Genomic DNA, 16,682 nt, shown 5'->3' with positions numbered 1-16,682 from the left:
ACCACTATTGGACTACACTAAAGTTTCCATCCTGCATGTCTTATAGAGCTTCAGTACCTTGCTGGGTCTTCCTCCTTTTTCCTCTCTCCCCAGACACCTAGTATTTGTCCTTGCAGGAAGAAAGAGGACAGGAGAAAAAGCAGCAGTTTATACTTGCTTGCAAAAACAGTGACATTTCTGAGAAGATCTACAGATGCTGTGCCCTGAAGGACCATTACCAAGATTTCGAGCAGAGTAAGATTCTCTGTATATAAAGCAGCACAGTAATTGCTCAAGAGACAGACAAAACCAAACATCAAACACCAACAGAATTTTTTGTTGTTTTTTCTTATTATATGTTGCAACAACTGCCTCCTATTACTGTGAAATAAATGTTTGTATTTGGATGCTTAACAAATAGTTTTCTTTTATCAGAACAGTTAGAGAAGGAATTCAAACCAGCAACATTGTGAATACACTAGAAAAATTGTCCCTGCCTTTAGAGAGCTTGGCCTGAACTTCAGCAAGCAGGCAAAAAGAGACAAAGTCCCATATCTGTAAATCATTCAAGACTACACAAAGAAAATAACATGAATCTAAGTCAGTTCAATTCCTCACATCTAAAACTGCTTAAATAATTGAGAAATTTATTCTTTAATAGTAAACATTTATTAGAACTAAATTTTAAATCACATTTGAAATTATCACATAAACCGTAAACCCTTTGTTGTAATGCATAGTCTAATTAAGGCATCTAAGAAATAAATTTGGCTAAACAGAACATTCATTGCTTAAGTATCAAAGTCTGCTTGCTAAAGGGCTAAGCCATTACTCAACAAAGAAGTCTCAAATAGACTTTTAGTTTTATTTGTTATTAAAGTTTAGTAGTACCTTCATCATTATCAGTTCATTCAATTGCTGAAAGAGCCTAAGATAAAACCCAAAGGAAAAACCCAAACCCCACAGCCCTTTTTAATCTATGAATATAAGTGAAAAGGCAGACCTACAGGTTCTAATGTCATGAAGAACCAGAAACTCAGTTAACTGAGTCTCAAACCGCCTGCACTATTTCAGCAGCTGTTTTAAATGCAAAGCTTTTGAGGAGCTGTACTTAGAACACCTAAAATTACACATATTTACCAACAAAAGCCAGCTCAACAATTCTAGGCTTTGATGCTTGCTAACAGAAAGGCAGCTTCAAGCTCAGAATGAGGCTTTACTTAGAGGTATGTTAGAGCATCTTAATTGCAAAAAGCAATGAGCTTTCCTTTATGAAATGTAACTGAAAAAGCACAGAAGTAGAAGATACAGTGATAGCCAAAACACAGTAAAATTAATACAAATTTGATATTCTGAAAATACACACATTGGTGTTTAATAAATTACTTTGAATTAAGATTATGACCTAATTTTAGAAAATTCTTTATCAAACTCACAAAGGCTTGGATACTTACTGCACCCCTCCCCCACAAAAAAAGTCTCCCTCTATTAGAAATTTCAGGAAAGTATGCCACTAAATGGTTATATTCAAATTAGCTCTGATTTCTGAAGTAACATAATTAAAGAAGAATCCACATTTTTTAATTGGGAAGACATCAACATTCAGAAAAAAAAAAGAAAAAAGGGGCAGAAATATTAGAAATCCCTGTGGTTTCTGTCTAGGGTTGCAGCCTGCCTCAGTGCTGACAACTAATCGTAAGCACTGATTTGATTTTATATGCAAGAAAAACTTCTCTATGGCCTTTTCCAAATCTCTTGTGAGAAAAGGCAAGCAAATTAGGTAAAGTTCTAAAAAGTAGGCCCTAAAAACAACCATGGATTCTGATGTAAACCCAAGAAACAGGCTTTACCAGTAGGATTACTGGAGAATGGTGGTTTGTTACATTTCTTACTCTTAAACAAAAGAAACAATGATTTTTTTCCCCCATAGGCACTATCAGCCTTTTCTTAAGCTTGCACCTAATATTGCAAAAGGTTAAAAACAAACAAGAAATTTAAGAAGTAAAATTTCATGTTAAAATATTTACTGCAAAAAAGTATTCTTTTCTCAGAGGTAAGATATCTGTTTTGGAAACCTGCAATTGTGATTGTTGAAACTATCATTTTATTTGACCTAGAAATATTTGCAGTCTGTATTTTTGAAGTGAAAAAGTTAATCTGAATCCCTCTTACTGAAAGCCATTATAAACATTTAAAACTACCATTGTATTATCTATATAACAAATGCATAATAATTTTATAGTATATGTTTAAATAGGCTGTTGACAAAAAAAATTAACAAATCTCAAGAGTGCATTCTAACAATATGGGAGGAAAAAAAAGGCCACTTTTGATACTTTCAATAAGTATGACAGTTTATAAAGACATGAAAGCTTTGACAAACCAAGAGCTTAGGACTATCAATCTAATGTGACACTTAAAAACAAAACAAAACAAAAACAAACAAAAAAAAAAAAAACAAGACAAAAAGCCTAAGTAACACTAAACCCCCCAAACATCTAAAAGTGTTTTTTAGTGTAATCTGACTGTATGATGGCAAGTCCGACTACCTCTATGGAAAAGGATTGTGACTGCTTTCAACTAATGCAGACATTCCCAACTCTTCTGGAATTATTCCAGCTGCCTCACAACAAAATTATTCCGTATCTGGTGTCCACCAAATACCCAATCACAGCTCTGGGAAAAGGCTGATTAGAAGCCTCTTCTGTTTTTGTTGCCTTTCTGGCATCAACATCATCTCAGTATGAGAGAGTGATTCCCAATTCACAAACTGAAAAGTATTTACTTTGCCCTATGTAAGTCCCTGTAAGTCACTGAAGACCTCCTTTTTGTGGACTGGTTTCTCTCAAGCACATATAGCCTGTGGAAAAAAACCTTTGGATAGATGCAGACACAAATTTCCAAAGAAAATTCTACAACTACTATTAAATCAAAGCAAAGTAGATAAAAATATTTAAGATAAGAGATCAGGACAGTGCTTTCAAGCATGATTACCTTCAAACTTCCCTTTCTTTTTCTACCATGAGTGAAGGATTTTATTTTTGCAAATACCATTTTCAGTGAAGCAGAGTATTCTATTTGATAGTCCACAGCAGAACATCCATGACAGAATGAACTACACTCAAACACCCTTTAATACTTTGTTTCTTATGAAGGGTTTAATTAAGAAAAGCTGTATCATAACATGCAAGAATTTCAGGATCATAGAGATCTTGATATTATGCAATATCTGTATAAAAACAGAAATGCTGGAACAACAATGGAACAGAGCTCTACTGTAACCAGACTATAATTTCCATGGAAAAGAAATCTGCTAATCAGTATGTACTAGTTCTGTATACAAAATAGGGATTAACCTATTTTCCCCCATGCACCATCTGGATGCTAGGCAAATGAAAAAAACATTTTTTAACCTGCTACAAAATTTAGACACTTAATCATATTGTGCTAAGATCTGCATTATATATGCATATTCATACCCCATTGCATTAAAACTCAGCTATTCCTACATCTTTCACATTCCCAGATACTGACTTGAATGCCCTGCTTTGCTCACAAAATGAGCGTTACTAGAGTTAAAACCTTACAAAACACATTGTTTTTATTGCAGAAACAAATAGAGACGAAAGAATCAAAAATGGCCTATGCTAGCTTACAGATTTTTTTAAAAACATGTTCAGATTTTAGCTAATATGAAACTTCACAAGGTAAATGGCCCAAATCAAAATGCGCATTTTAAGAGAGTATGAACTCTTACATCTTTAAAAATAATCACCAAAGAGTTCTGCTAGTTTCATAGAATAATTTATGTTGATCTGTAAATGCCAGCAGGGAATCTAAAAGCAGTACTCTATTTTAGAACAAGCACTGCCACAAAAAAAAAAAAGCTGTTCTTTTGAAACAGTTTGATGCTTTGTATTTCTTTTTCCACCTCCCTCCACATAAGACACACCAACCACTAAATTGCCTCTCTTTCAAAATGAATAGTTACCATGAATGAGCTTTACTATCCATGAAGAGCTGGTATCCATAAAAGACATTTCACTTATCTGTGCTAAAATCTTTGAGGTCCACTAAAAGACCATGTGAGCCATTATGACATCTTTTGTGTTGAATTTGGAATTAAAGAATTTTCCCAGCAGGACTACAGCTTTATTTATTGTCCATTTTATAAAAGAAAACAAAAAATGCAACTAGCACAGAAAAGTAGAGTCTCTCCCTGTTGACCATGATTGGAAAGATACTTCAGAAGGAGACTTGAATGTTCCATACGTTATTCAGGTAATATCTTGCACAATCTTACCAGTAATTGTACAGAAGTAATCTTTTAACAGAAAAAAAAATGTCTACTACAGTTGGCTAGTTTATGAAACATGGAGCTGCTACCAGTTAAAGGCTTTCAACTAGAATAAAACTGTTCTAAGCTGCTGTGTTTATCACACTGCTGTTGTGCTTAATGCCTATGTGATGGCATAGACAGATCCTAGATGTTTCTCCTGAGCAGTAGCCATTAAACAAAACTATGCTTCATCTTCACGTTTTCATTAAGTGAGGTGGTATAACAAGTGAGAAATGATGAAATCCTTTAGTAAGATAGCTCTGCATCCACACCCACATGACACTGATAAATGATCAGCTATACTAAGTCAGGCATATGATCTGTATGAAAGATATGTAAATAGTTATGCAGCTCCATACAGGAAACTGCAGTCCAGCAAGACATGAACATCTGTGTAAAAGAGTAATCAAAAGGTCTAAATTGGAAAAAAAATCCCTTGATTTAATGCACCATATCCTGCATCACTTTTGAGCATTCTCTGATGAAAAGTAGCAATTGAGCATACAAATGATATAAAAAACAACTTCCTTGACAGAAGTATCCTGTGCTCAGACGAAATGTCTTCAGACAAAAGATGCAGAGGTAAAGAGTCCATCTATCAAATGATAGAGTGAAGTGTGTTAAACAGTGCTTATCCCCTCCTTCTCCCATAAATTGAAAAATCATACTCATCTAGGAAAAAGATTCACATGGTAACAATTTTATTAATAGCATTTATCAACGTTGCCTGGGAATAGACTGAAAATAGTGCTGGCAAATTAATGGATGACTAGAATGAAATCATGGAAATCTGATCCCATGCTGTAAGACCAGTACTGAAGGAATGGACCACTCTCAGTTGACCCTGACCTTGTAAAGGATCTGCTGCTCCAGCCTAATCCCTACACATCTATGGGGCCTGATGGGATTCATCAAAAAAATCTTCAAAGAGCTCAGTGATGTCACTGCAAAGCCTCTCTTGATGACTTGTGATGGTCTTGGGAAGAGCTCCCAGCTGACCTGCTTGTCAAACCTGATTTCCTTCGACAACATGGTAACCCACCTACTTGATCTTGGAAAGCCAGTAGATGTTACCTTTTTAGAGTACAGCAAAGCTTTTGATACTGTTTTTCTCACAGTATCCCTCTAGACCAAGTGTCCACATTCAGCTGGATAGCTGTTACATGACCAGTGAGCAACCAGCTCACAAGTCAGGCACAGAGAGTTTTAGTGAATGAGGTGACATCAGGCTGACAACTGGTCACTAGTGTGGTTCTGCACAGCTCCATCTCCACTCCTCTACAATATCTTTATTAATGGCTTGGACACAGGACCTGGAGGACTACTAAGTTTGCCAACAGCATCACACTGGGGAGAGCTGTCAAATCCCTAGTGGGCAGAGAGGCCATGCAGAGAGACCTTAAGAAATTAAAGAAATGGACAATGACAAACCATACAAGGTTTAACAAGGAAAACTCTCAGATTCTACACCTGGATTGGCAAAACACTGGCTGTGTGTATAGACTGGAGAACAGCACTGTCTAAAGGGACCTGGAGGTCCTGCTCGATGACAAGTTGAATGTAAATCAGCAGTGTCCTGGCAGCCAGGAAGTCCAGGCATGTCCTAGGTGGCATCAGGCACAGCATCACCAGCCAGGCAGGAGAGGGGATTGTCTTTCTCTGCTCTGGGGCAGCCTCACCTTGAGTCCTTTGTGCAATTTTGGGCACCAAAATATTAAAGAAGACATTGAGCTATTAGACAGCATCCAAAGGTAGGCCACAAGGATGGTGAAGGATCTGAAGAGAAAGCCAGTGGCTGAGGTCACTTGGTCTGTTCAGCCTGGAGAAGACTGACAGGAGACCTCATTGTGGTCTTTAACATCCTCATGAGGGGAACTGGAGGGGCAGGCACTGATCTCTTTCCTCTAGTAAGTGATGACAGGACTCAAGAAAACAGCATGAAAGTGAATCAAGGGAGCTTTAGGTTGGATATCAGGAAGAAGTTTATCACTCAGAGTGTGGCTGGGCACTGAAACAGGTTCCCCAAGGAAGTGGTCACAGCACCAAGCCTGACAGAGTTCAAGAAGTGTTTGGACAATGCTCTCAGACACATGGTGTGATTATTGGGGTGTCCTGTGCAGGACCAGGAGTTGGACTCAGTGACCCTGATGGCTCCCTTCCAACTCAACACATTCTATACTTCTGTTTTCCCACATTTCCAGTGGGGAACCTGAAAAAGGGAAGTAAGGAAGAAAAGAGAGATTTAGCTGAGTAACAGCATCTATGAAAAAACCTGAGGAGGTGGATCTTAAGTGCAAACTGGGATGACTATGATGATACAGAACTTCTTTATCACTGATTTCACTGCATTGCTACACTTTTATGCAACAATACTGCATAAGCATGGAGAGTATCCCCTTCATTTGGCATCCCCCTTTGAATTCTGAATGATGCTCCTACACTTAACACTGTAGGATCTGCAGCCTGCCTAGTACAAAATAACTGACACTGAATCTGTCCTTAGCAAATGAAAAATAGTCTTGATCTCTAAATGCTGGTTCATTCTGTGTCGGAACCCAGAATGTCCCTTGGACACTCTTGGATGTTCCAGGCCCAGGTCAGAAGCATTTGAGACCCTGGAATGCAGACAGAAACCCCTGTGGCTTTGAACCTGATCCATGGAACAATTTACCAACCTTGCAGGATGAACAAGAAATCACAAAAGTTTAGATATTATAGTAGAAGTAGTCACAAAGTGAAAGGAAGAATTTTTTGAGTGCTTGCAGGAAGAACAAGAAATCACAAAAGTTTAGATATTATAGTAGAAGTAGTCACAAAGTGAAAGGAAGAATTTTTTGAGTGCTGTACAGGGGGGTTTTAGGCCTTGTACAGAGGGGTCTGAGTTTTGTACATGGGGGTCAGAGGTTCTAAGATGGAGGGATTTGGATGTGCCCTGTCCTCTTTCCTTCTTCTTCCTAACCTCCATGTTCATGGTGATGTTGGCACACACAGATTGGTTTAGAGTAGAAAGTCACTATTCAATATAGGTGATGGGCATTGGGGAAAAACCATAAACATTTAACACGTAATGTATGATATAAAAGAAGGCACCAGCCCCCTGGGTGTCGGAGTGTGCCTTTGCCTGACTGCTGAACGGACCGCAGCAGTTCAGGAAGAAAATCTTTTAGATAATGCACAATAAACTACCTTGAGACCGGACGACTGAAGACTACTGAGTCTTTGGAGGTGCGGGTTGGAGGAGAGACTTTTCCACCTTTCCGGGCCACCCCAATCAGGGAGTGAGACCGAAAAATTCTGAAGCTAAGTAAAGGTGAAGTTTAAAAAACTGGAAAAACCATATTCAGGAACAATTCAAATGAAAACTGTTGGTTGTTAGCAAGAACAGTGATTGGTTGTTAGCTACACTAGTGATTTGTATTACACACAGGCTAATTCAAACAAAAGAATCAGGTACAAAAATAGCACATATACACCCTGAACACATCAAAGGTAGTGAACAATATTTAAATGTGTATATACACATACTTTCATGGAAAATTAGTCACATGCTACTTAAGGATGTGTCATAAATCTACAATCACTTAACACTGATAGCAGTAGTATTGCACCATAGTATGCTGTGGTACATGATGAAACTCATGGCTAGTAAGCTTTAAATTCTAGATGATTTACTGATACTACAGCGCTGCTGGCTAAACCACTCCTATAGACATGCCTTGACTGCTCAGATATCCATAACATGAAATGTGGACCCTGGGTTCACAGGATGGGGTAACTCAGTGCAAATATTAAAATTTAATGCAAATTTTTCATCAATGGCATTCTTACATGAACACTATAACTAAATTATATTATCTGCCTTTTCTTAAATCAGGATAATGAGTCTCCTGTCAAAACTTCTACAGAAATTAGGAAATACACATCTCCTGTGTTCACATGACCCTACAGAAAACCCTTCAAGTATTTTGTAACACTGACACATTTAACCTAACATAAGCCAAGATAGTCCAAGTAAACAGCCAACTTTATAATTCCAAAAATAGATGTTCTTTTAGAATTAAACACTAAACTTTGGACTATTTTGGGTGACTGGATAATATGTTAACATATTATGCTCCTAATATATCTAATATGGCCTTGTCTTTAGGTCAATGACACACCAGATGAAGAAATTACACAACAGCAAACAACAAAACACAGAATCAAGGTCAGAAGGGACCTTTCATGTAGTCCAAGTGTCAACATAGCACCTCACAAACATCCCTCAGCCATATTCAGGAGTGCCACACCATCCACAGTTTAATATAGTAAGAAGGTACAGAAATTAAATGAAACATTAACTAGAATAAATTTCTGGTCTGTTTAGCAGATTAAGTTCATTTTAGAACAACATATTACTTGTCTAGACATGAGGGGCTAAACAGCCTAATTTGGACTGCATGCAAGACACGTCTGATTTTTTTTTTTTTTTTTTTTTTTACTTAGATCTCTCAAGCAGTTTTTTAAGAATCCAGGAAAATTTTTATTTTATGTATTTTATATCCATCAGTAAATGGATCATTATGTAATAGAAACTCAGGGTTGTCCCTGCTCTGGTATAAATTGTCTATGGACTTCAGGCACTCAGGGATATTACTTCTTCAGACAGGACCCAATTGCCTCAGGTGTACACATACTTGAGCAGAAACAGTAATACTAAAGGCAAAATTAACTTTTGTTGTATTTAGAAACACTGAAATGCTTGAGATGCACATCTCAAAATACATAAATTCCACTTTAAATCTAGACATCGTTTCACTTGATTTCAAAGATGTTTTCAATTTGCATACTGATGTGCGCTGTATTATCAGCACTCTTCAAAATTCAGAAAAAAAGAGCAGATAAAATAATCAGTCATTTCCTTTACTGAGTAATATAGGGCAATTCTAAATGCTTCAGTACTAAGAATAAGTAGCAATCTTGTTAAATGCCTTTAAGTAAATTTCTACAAACAAGTAATGTAGAATCATTTAGGTTGTGAAAGACCTTTAAGATCACTCAGTACTGTCAAGTCCACCACTAACCCATATCCCTCAGAACCACAACTACATATCTTTTAAATACCTCCAAGCACAGAGAATGAACCATTTCCCTCAGCAGTATGTTCCAATGCTTGACAATCTTTTCTGCAAGGAAATTTTTCCTACTATCCAATTTAAACCTCCACTGGTGCAACTTAAGGACACTTCCTCTCAATCCTTTCACTTGCTACCTGGAGAGACTAATCCCTCCTTTCACCTGAAAGATAATGCCTCCCCTGAGTCTCCTTTTCTCCAGGCCAAACATCCCCAGCTCCCTCAGCTGCTTGTCATAGGCATTGACTCCAGACCCTTCCCCAGCTCTGTTTCCCTAGACATACTCCAACCTCTCAATGTCCTTCTTGTAGTGAGGGGCCCAGAACTGGATACAGGATTTGAGGTGTGGCCTCACCAGTGCCAAGTACGGGGGTACAGTCACTGCCCTGGTCCTGCTAGCCCACTATTGCTGATACAGGCCAAGATGACATTGACCAAGAACTTGGGCTGCTCACATCCTGCTGCTGTTGACCAGCACCCCCAGGTCCTTTTCCACTGACCGGCTTCCCAGCCACTCTGCCCCCAGCCTGTAGTACTGCATGAGGTTGTTGTAACCCAAGTGCAGGACACTGCACTTCTCCTTGTTATACCTCATACAATTGGCCTTAGTCCTTCTACCCAATCTGTCCAGATCCCACTGCAGAGCCTTCCTGCCCTCCCAAAGAGCAACAGTCCCACCCAGCTCAGCCTCACCTGCAAACTAACTGAGGGCTTGTCACCACACATGTCACAGTTGAGATGGCCACCATCCAATTTCAGAAGGCTTTAAGCATTTGCCCATACAGAGTAAAACTTTACCTCATCAGATGGCTTCAAGCACCTACCCATACAGAGTAACATCATTCCACCCCAGAAGACTGCAAGAGCCCACCCTTCTTGTTCTTCAGCCCAACCTTTTATACTCCTCATGTTGATGCATTGCACCTGTGTGCCCTCTGTTCCCTTTGGTGAATGGTCAGTGCACCTCAGCACACCATGCCTCATTACCTTCAATGCTGCTCACCTGCCCTGCACAGCTGTAGCCCACTGGGGATGAGGCTTGGCTTCAGTCCCACTCCCAGTTACCACAACCTGTGTATCTATAAAGGTGCACTCAATCCTCTAGTTCAGGTCCTTGATAAAGACATTAAACAGGGTTGATCCCAGTACTGAGCCTTGGGGAACACCACTAGTGTCTGGCCATCAGCAGGATGTAACTCCGTTCTCCAGCACTCTCTGGCCATTCAGTCAGTTTTTTACCCAGCAAAGAGTGCATTTGTCCAAGCCATGATCAGCCAGCTTCTCCAGGATAATGCTGTGAGAAACAGTTTGAAAAGCTTTACTGTAGTCTAGGTAGACAGCATCCACAGCTTTTCCCTCATCCAGTGAGTGGGTCACCCTGTCACAGAAGGAGATTAGCTTGGTCAATCAGGACATGTCTTTCACAAACCCCTGTTGGCTGAGTCTGACGCCATGCTTGCCCTGTACATGCCATGTGATGGTACTCATCATGATCTATTCCATGACCTTCCCTAGCACCAAGGTCAGGCTGACAGGCCTGTAGTTCCCTGGATCCTCCTTCTGACCATTCTATTAAGTGGGTGTCCCATTTGCTAACCTACAGTCAACAGGGACCTGCCCAGTTAGCCAGAGCTGCTGGTAAATGATGGAAAGTAGCTCAGTAAGCACTTCTGCCAGCTCCCTCAGTAGCTTTGAGATGGATCCTATTCAGTTCCATAGACTTACACGTGTCTGAGTGTTGTAGCAAGTTGTTGACCATTTCTTTCTTGGATCGTTCATTCTACTCCCTGTCATCCAGATCAGGGGTCTGAGTACCCTGAGAACAACTGGTCTTACTATTAAAGGCTGAGACAAAGATGGCATTAAGTACCTCAACCTCTTCCTCATCCTTTGCCACTAACCAAGAAAGCTTGGAAATTGTCCTAAGATCTCCTTTTGTTATTAACATACTTATGAATGCATCATGGTAATTAAGTCAAATAAATTTTCCAAAACTGATCAGGAAGTCCAAGTCATCTTCTGCTAACATAGGAGTTTGTCTCACAGAAGTAGGAAAGGATCGTGAAGGGTTTTCGGTCTATGCCAAAATCCTAAATGGCTGAAAAAAAGGAAATTTCAGTCTATACTTTAGTATCACTATTTACAGTATCTCAAATTCAGATAATGAAGTAGATGTATCTAAGCACATGATAACCTGCCCTTGCCTAACTACACAAAAACAGAACATGCTGGGGCACATTCTTCAAGGCCTAGAAAACAAATGCTTATTATAAGCATATAATGTCCTGACTTGCTCCTTGGTGTCCAGCCTGTCTCCCTTGATAGACTGAGTATAGATTATCTGAAGGGTGGCAACTTGGTCAGGATCCTGGGTGGTGTCTCATCGTGGGTTTGTTTGGAAATTAGGTGGGGGGAGGAGGAGGAGTGTTTTGGGAGGTCTTAATCCGTGATTTAGTGTTTGTGTGTTTATAGTAGTAGTAGTTTAATAAAGTTTTTTCTTTGTTATTAAGCTTGGGCCTGCTCTGCTCTGTTCCTGATCACATCTCACAGCAATTATTTAGGAAGGTGCATTTTCATGGGGGTGCTGGCATGCCGCCAGTGTCAAACCATGACACCTTCCATTGCTGCTTTCTCACAATATAACACTAAAAATTTATTATTTCTATTAGTGATGGTCTAGGTTTCTTTGTCTTCTTTTTATTCAAGAAGATTGCTTATAATTTTGTATTTAAAGTTGCAGGCAATAATTTTTGAAGCACAACACTGAAGCCTTTCCCTCACTGTATTGTAGACAGATTTCTAGAAGTCAGGTCAAGATGAATGAATGTCATCCAAATCAAGGATCATCAAAAATCTCTGCAGTTTTCACACGAGGCATGTCTCTGGCTTAATCTTATTTAACACCAAACTGTTTCTTAGCAAGCCCCAAACAATCCAAACCTCACAGATATTGTCTCCAAAGTTAATGAGTCATGGCACAGAACCACTTCCTTCTTTGGTTCAGCGACAGCTACAGTAAGTTCTCCTAGTTGAAATTCTTATTTAGGATAATAATGTATCATTAACCAGTTCAGTTATCCTGATCTATTTAAATTAGTTTAGAAGGGTGGGGGAATATTACTTAAAAATAGGCTAATTTATGTATTAGATTGACCTTAAAATAAGAACAGCTTCAAGCCTTTTGTCCTGCTCCACAGCAAAGTTGGAAGCAAATGTCTATTTCTAGAAGGCCATTATAGCTCCCCTTCAGCTTCTTAAATCTGACAAAAGGAGCTAAAAAATTAAAGAAGTACTATGAATGCTGGAACTGTAGTGCTATAGTGAGAGAACAAGATTAGCATGCTAACAGGAAAGCAAACAGAAAACTTCCCACCTACATAGAGCTGTATGACAAAAAAAATCAGCAGTAATGTCAGATCACCAGTGTCAGCAGGAGTAGAAGACAACCGCACATTAATACCACCACATAGGAGTAAATGTATCAAAGATATTCTTCTGTCTTCCCTCTTACCTCTCTCTCATGAGAAGAATTTAATTAGAGGTTTAATTAAAGCCTGAGGCCAGAATAAAGGTTTTCATATCAAAAGAGTTCATCAAAGCTGCCATACAAGGTCAGACAAAAACACATCTATCTAGTAAAACACCTGTTTATTAACAAGCTATCAAAAGATACCATGGAAAAAATATAAGCATAGGGTAAGTATACACCGCTTGGCCTAATTTCCTCCCCAGAACTTCCAGTATTTTCTTGAAACTTCTTGAGCTAGTGGGTATATATTTGTATGTGATGGCTTCTGCTGCAAAAGCCCATAGCAAATTATCTCAGAACTTAACAACACATGATGTTGAAAAGCATCTTGAATTCTGAATGCTTTTATTTGTTAGATTAACATAACTCCTAGTTAGAAGCCATACGAAACCTGTTCAATTTGGTATCATTATTTCAGCAGAACTCTACCCTACTGGCATACTGTGCTGATCTTTTCCTTTCAAAGACATTTGTAATGATTCCTTAAACTTCCCTTTCTGCGACTGAGGATTGAACTAACATTTTCATCATTTTCTCTAAATTATGTTTCCTTCTCTATGTAGTAACGATCAACTGAAGGACATTAGATCACAATGTAGTATTAGGATTATTCCCACTCCATATACATACTAATTCATATTGAACTGCATTATATCAGTTGGATTTTTTTTACTTATCCTGAATTATTCTGTAGTATCTGCAAACTTTGACATCACATTATTCATTCTTCTAAATAATTTATGAATATATTAAGAGCACAGGCCTCAGTTCAGATCCTTATGGGATTCCATTGATGACCTCCCTTCAGTATGAAATCAGGGCACTTATTTTTGTTCTTTTTCATAGTACATTTCAAGCAGTCTTTACACGTGTAAGAATTTCTCATTATATCATGGTACCTTAAATTCTTTTAAGACTGTCTGGTGAAAAATATAGCCAAAAACATTGGATAATATTAAGTGTTCATATACAGTTTCCTTAATGCTGCTCCTTAAAACATGTTGAAATGTTTTCAGTGCTCACCTATATGCTGTCTTATTTTGAACAGTGATTTCTTGCTGCTTGACCTGAAACTCTACTGATATCTTCAGAACCATATTCATTATTATATACCATAAATGCATTTCTTCATATTTGAACTCCTTAGAAAGGCTGGTGAAGATTACTTGTACTTACTAGTTGCTGCTTAATGGCATGACATGTACAGTTCCTGCAAGGGCCAGCAGACTGGGATCAAGCAAGCAGCACACCAGGTAAAGGCTACAGAAAGAATGGTCTCGTGCTGCTGAGCACGCTGCTGACTCACTCATGCAGCAAGGAACAGAACGCTGCACTGCAAATCCCAGCTGACTCATGCAGCCCAACAGCCGGTGGGTCCTCAGTAACACATACTCACCTTTAATGGAATCACCCTGAAATTGGAAAAATGCTGCAAATCTTTAACTTGGGAGCAACAAAGACCTCAAGATAACAGTTTAGATCAAGGAATTTCTTTATTTGTTTATTTTTAAGGTAATAGTTCAAATGAGGGAGTCTGCTCCAATTAAGTTATTTATCCCTGGGAGAAAATGCACACACCGCACACCTGTCACATTGCTGAGGGACTGCTGGAAGGTCAACCCACGCTACGTGCCAAGCAGCTGTCCACAAGAGAGTAGGGTGATGTAAGAAACAGCTCCCTCAAAAGTCAGACAACAGCTATGGAAATCAGGTCCACAATTTTGTTTGCACACTTGCTTCCCAACAATTACATTTCTACATGTTGTAGGACATGTCCTACTTTATTAAGAAAAAAAAATCCCAGGAACAGACACCAATCTCCCCAAATGAAACTACACATTCCCTTGATAAAAATTAAACGAAGCATACTAGGTTAATATACAGGTCAATGTGGGCTGAGAAAAAAAAGTCTTTAACATTCCCTCTTTTTCTCTGCTCCTAAGATACTCATTAAGTAACAGATGTTGCACTCATTTATCAGCAAGTGGAAACAACAGACTGATAATTTTATCTGTCACTAGTTACCATAGAGGAGGACATTAGAAGCACTGTTTTGGAGTATTTCCAATCTGATTTTGTGACATCATACTGCATTGATCAGACTGCAGGCAACACTGAAACACTAAACTGTTGAAGAATTACCAAGTTCTAGTACAACATTAGCTGGGGCCTGTATTAGATTCATTAAGCTTTTCAAAGTTTTTTATTTAATCAACCTCTGACTCAAAAAAAAAAAAAAGACAGCATTAGATCTCTTTAGAACAAGAATTAGAACATCACATATGAGAGCTTTATTTTTTAAATTATTATTTAAAAATCACTTCACATATTCTAACATTAAAGTGAAGAAAAAGGGACCAAATACAATCTGATACTTCTCAGGATTTTGACCATCAATAATCTCTTTGGACAACAACCTTCAGAATATGTACATGAAAACAAACATTCCGATTTTAGGCACCTTTAAACAATCACTGTATTGAGTACTTGAACACAGTTGGTTTACTATTTATAACTTCCCATATAAATTTTAATACAACTTTATGAACTGTAAATTGCAACACTCATAAATATATGTTATGTGCTTTTGTAACATAAATTCTTATAAATAATTGTTCTTCACTGCTAGTCAAATAAGATCATGCCTTCCTTATAGATGCCAAGACTCAGAATTACTTTGGGCAAACCATATCACCTGAAGTAGGTAGAATTAAGTTGCAACCAGACTTTTCAACTGGAGTTTTATAGAGACATGTCTGGTTCTTTCAGCTTCATACCCTTATAATAAGAATAACAATAAATATGTTCTCTCATGGAAATTTTTAGATGCAATTGTGATGTTCTGAAGCATCATAATCTTTTGAAATTTACAAGACTCTAGATAATCCAACTTTTATGTTTATCACAATAGAGCTATTACACTGATGCAGACCTGCTTTGGCACAGTTCCTCAGGATTGTTTTTATTTACCTTTCTAATTGTACACCACCCATTCCTTTTCTGTCTTTTAGTCAAAAAAACCCTCATTCCCTATTTAGATTTTCATTGTCACTTTTATTACTTGTTAGCTAGTTGATAAGAAGAAAGTTATGCTAAAATAAAATCTGAAAAGAAAGGAGTACAGGCAAAACAGTGTTCTTTCTCTGGATACTGAATATATGTCAATAATCTCCACAGCTTCCAATTACAGGTTAACCTCATTTCTAACAGAAAATCTTTAATAATCTTATCAGTAAATTAAAATCTTTCTTTAAACACCTTATTCCCAAGCAAATGTAATGTCACATTCAATTTACTGTCATTCATGTCCAGTGAAGAAGCAAGAACTTTTTTGTGGCTACTTTATCTTTACAATGTAACTTTAGAAATTAGGCAATCCTCCGAGTAGTAAGGGACACAGAGGAAGATTCAAGATATTTTGACTATTTTTGACTGTCTTTCTAAATTATTTAAGCAGTCCTTGGCATATTCTGGTGGTATCACAAACAAAATGACAAACCTTCCCTGCCCTGCTCCCCCCACAACCCTCCCAGCCCCCCTCAAAAAATCTTTTTACTTTTTAGTGTTCAACACATTATCTAAGATACCAGTTTGTTCAGTCCAAAAACCTGTTCATCAGTGGCTAGATCTAGTTCTTCCTCAACTTAATAATTTTAAATTTACTGAGTACATTTTCTAGAATCTAGCAGTATAGCAATTTTTGTTTTCAACTTTTTTTTAA

General features: G+C 38.1%; 1 protein-coding gene across 12 annotated transcripts in view; it reads right to left on the bottom strand.

Moving 5' to 3' along the window:
• NBEA (neurobeachin) overlaps nt 1-16,682 on the bottom strand; it is a 461,765-nt gene that overhangs the window by 416,410 nt on the left and 28,673 nt on the right. Inside the window, exon 1 of one of the 12 annotated variants that reach the window (XM_068182007.1) lies at nt 10,231-10,292. The exons of 10 other annotated variants lie outside the window; for them this stretch is intronic. In XM_068182007.1, coding sequence (XP_068038108.1) covers nt 10,231-10,275 — 45 coding nt within the window. In that variant the 5' untranslated portion in view covers nt 10,276-10,292. Of the gene's footprint in view, nt 1-10,125; nt 10,147-10,230; nt 10,293-16,682 lie in introns of those variants that run through there. One more of the 12 variants, XM_068182008.1, reaches the window with a different exon arrangement.

Source organism: Anomalospiza imberbis, chromosome 2 (assembly GCF_031753505.1).
Source record: "Anomalospiza imberbis isolate Cuckoo-Finch-1a 21T00152 chromosome 2, ASM3175350v1, whole genome shotgun sequence".
NCBI classification, from domain to species: domain Eukaryota; kingdom Metazoa; phylum Chordata; class Aves; order Passeriformes; family Viduidae; genus Anomalospiza; species Anomalospiza imberbis.
Note: the sequence above shows the minus strand (reverse complement) of the source record. Positions and strands in the feature narration are given on the sequence as shown.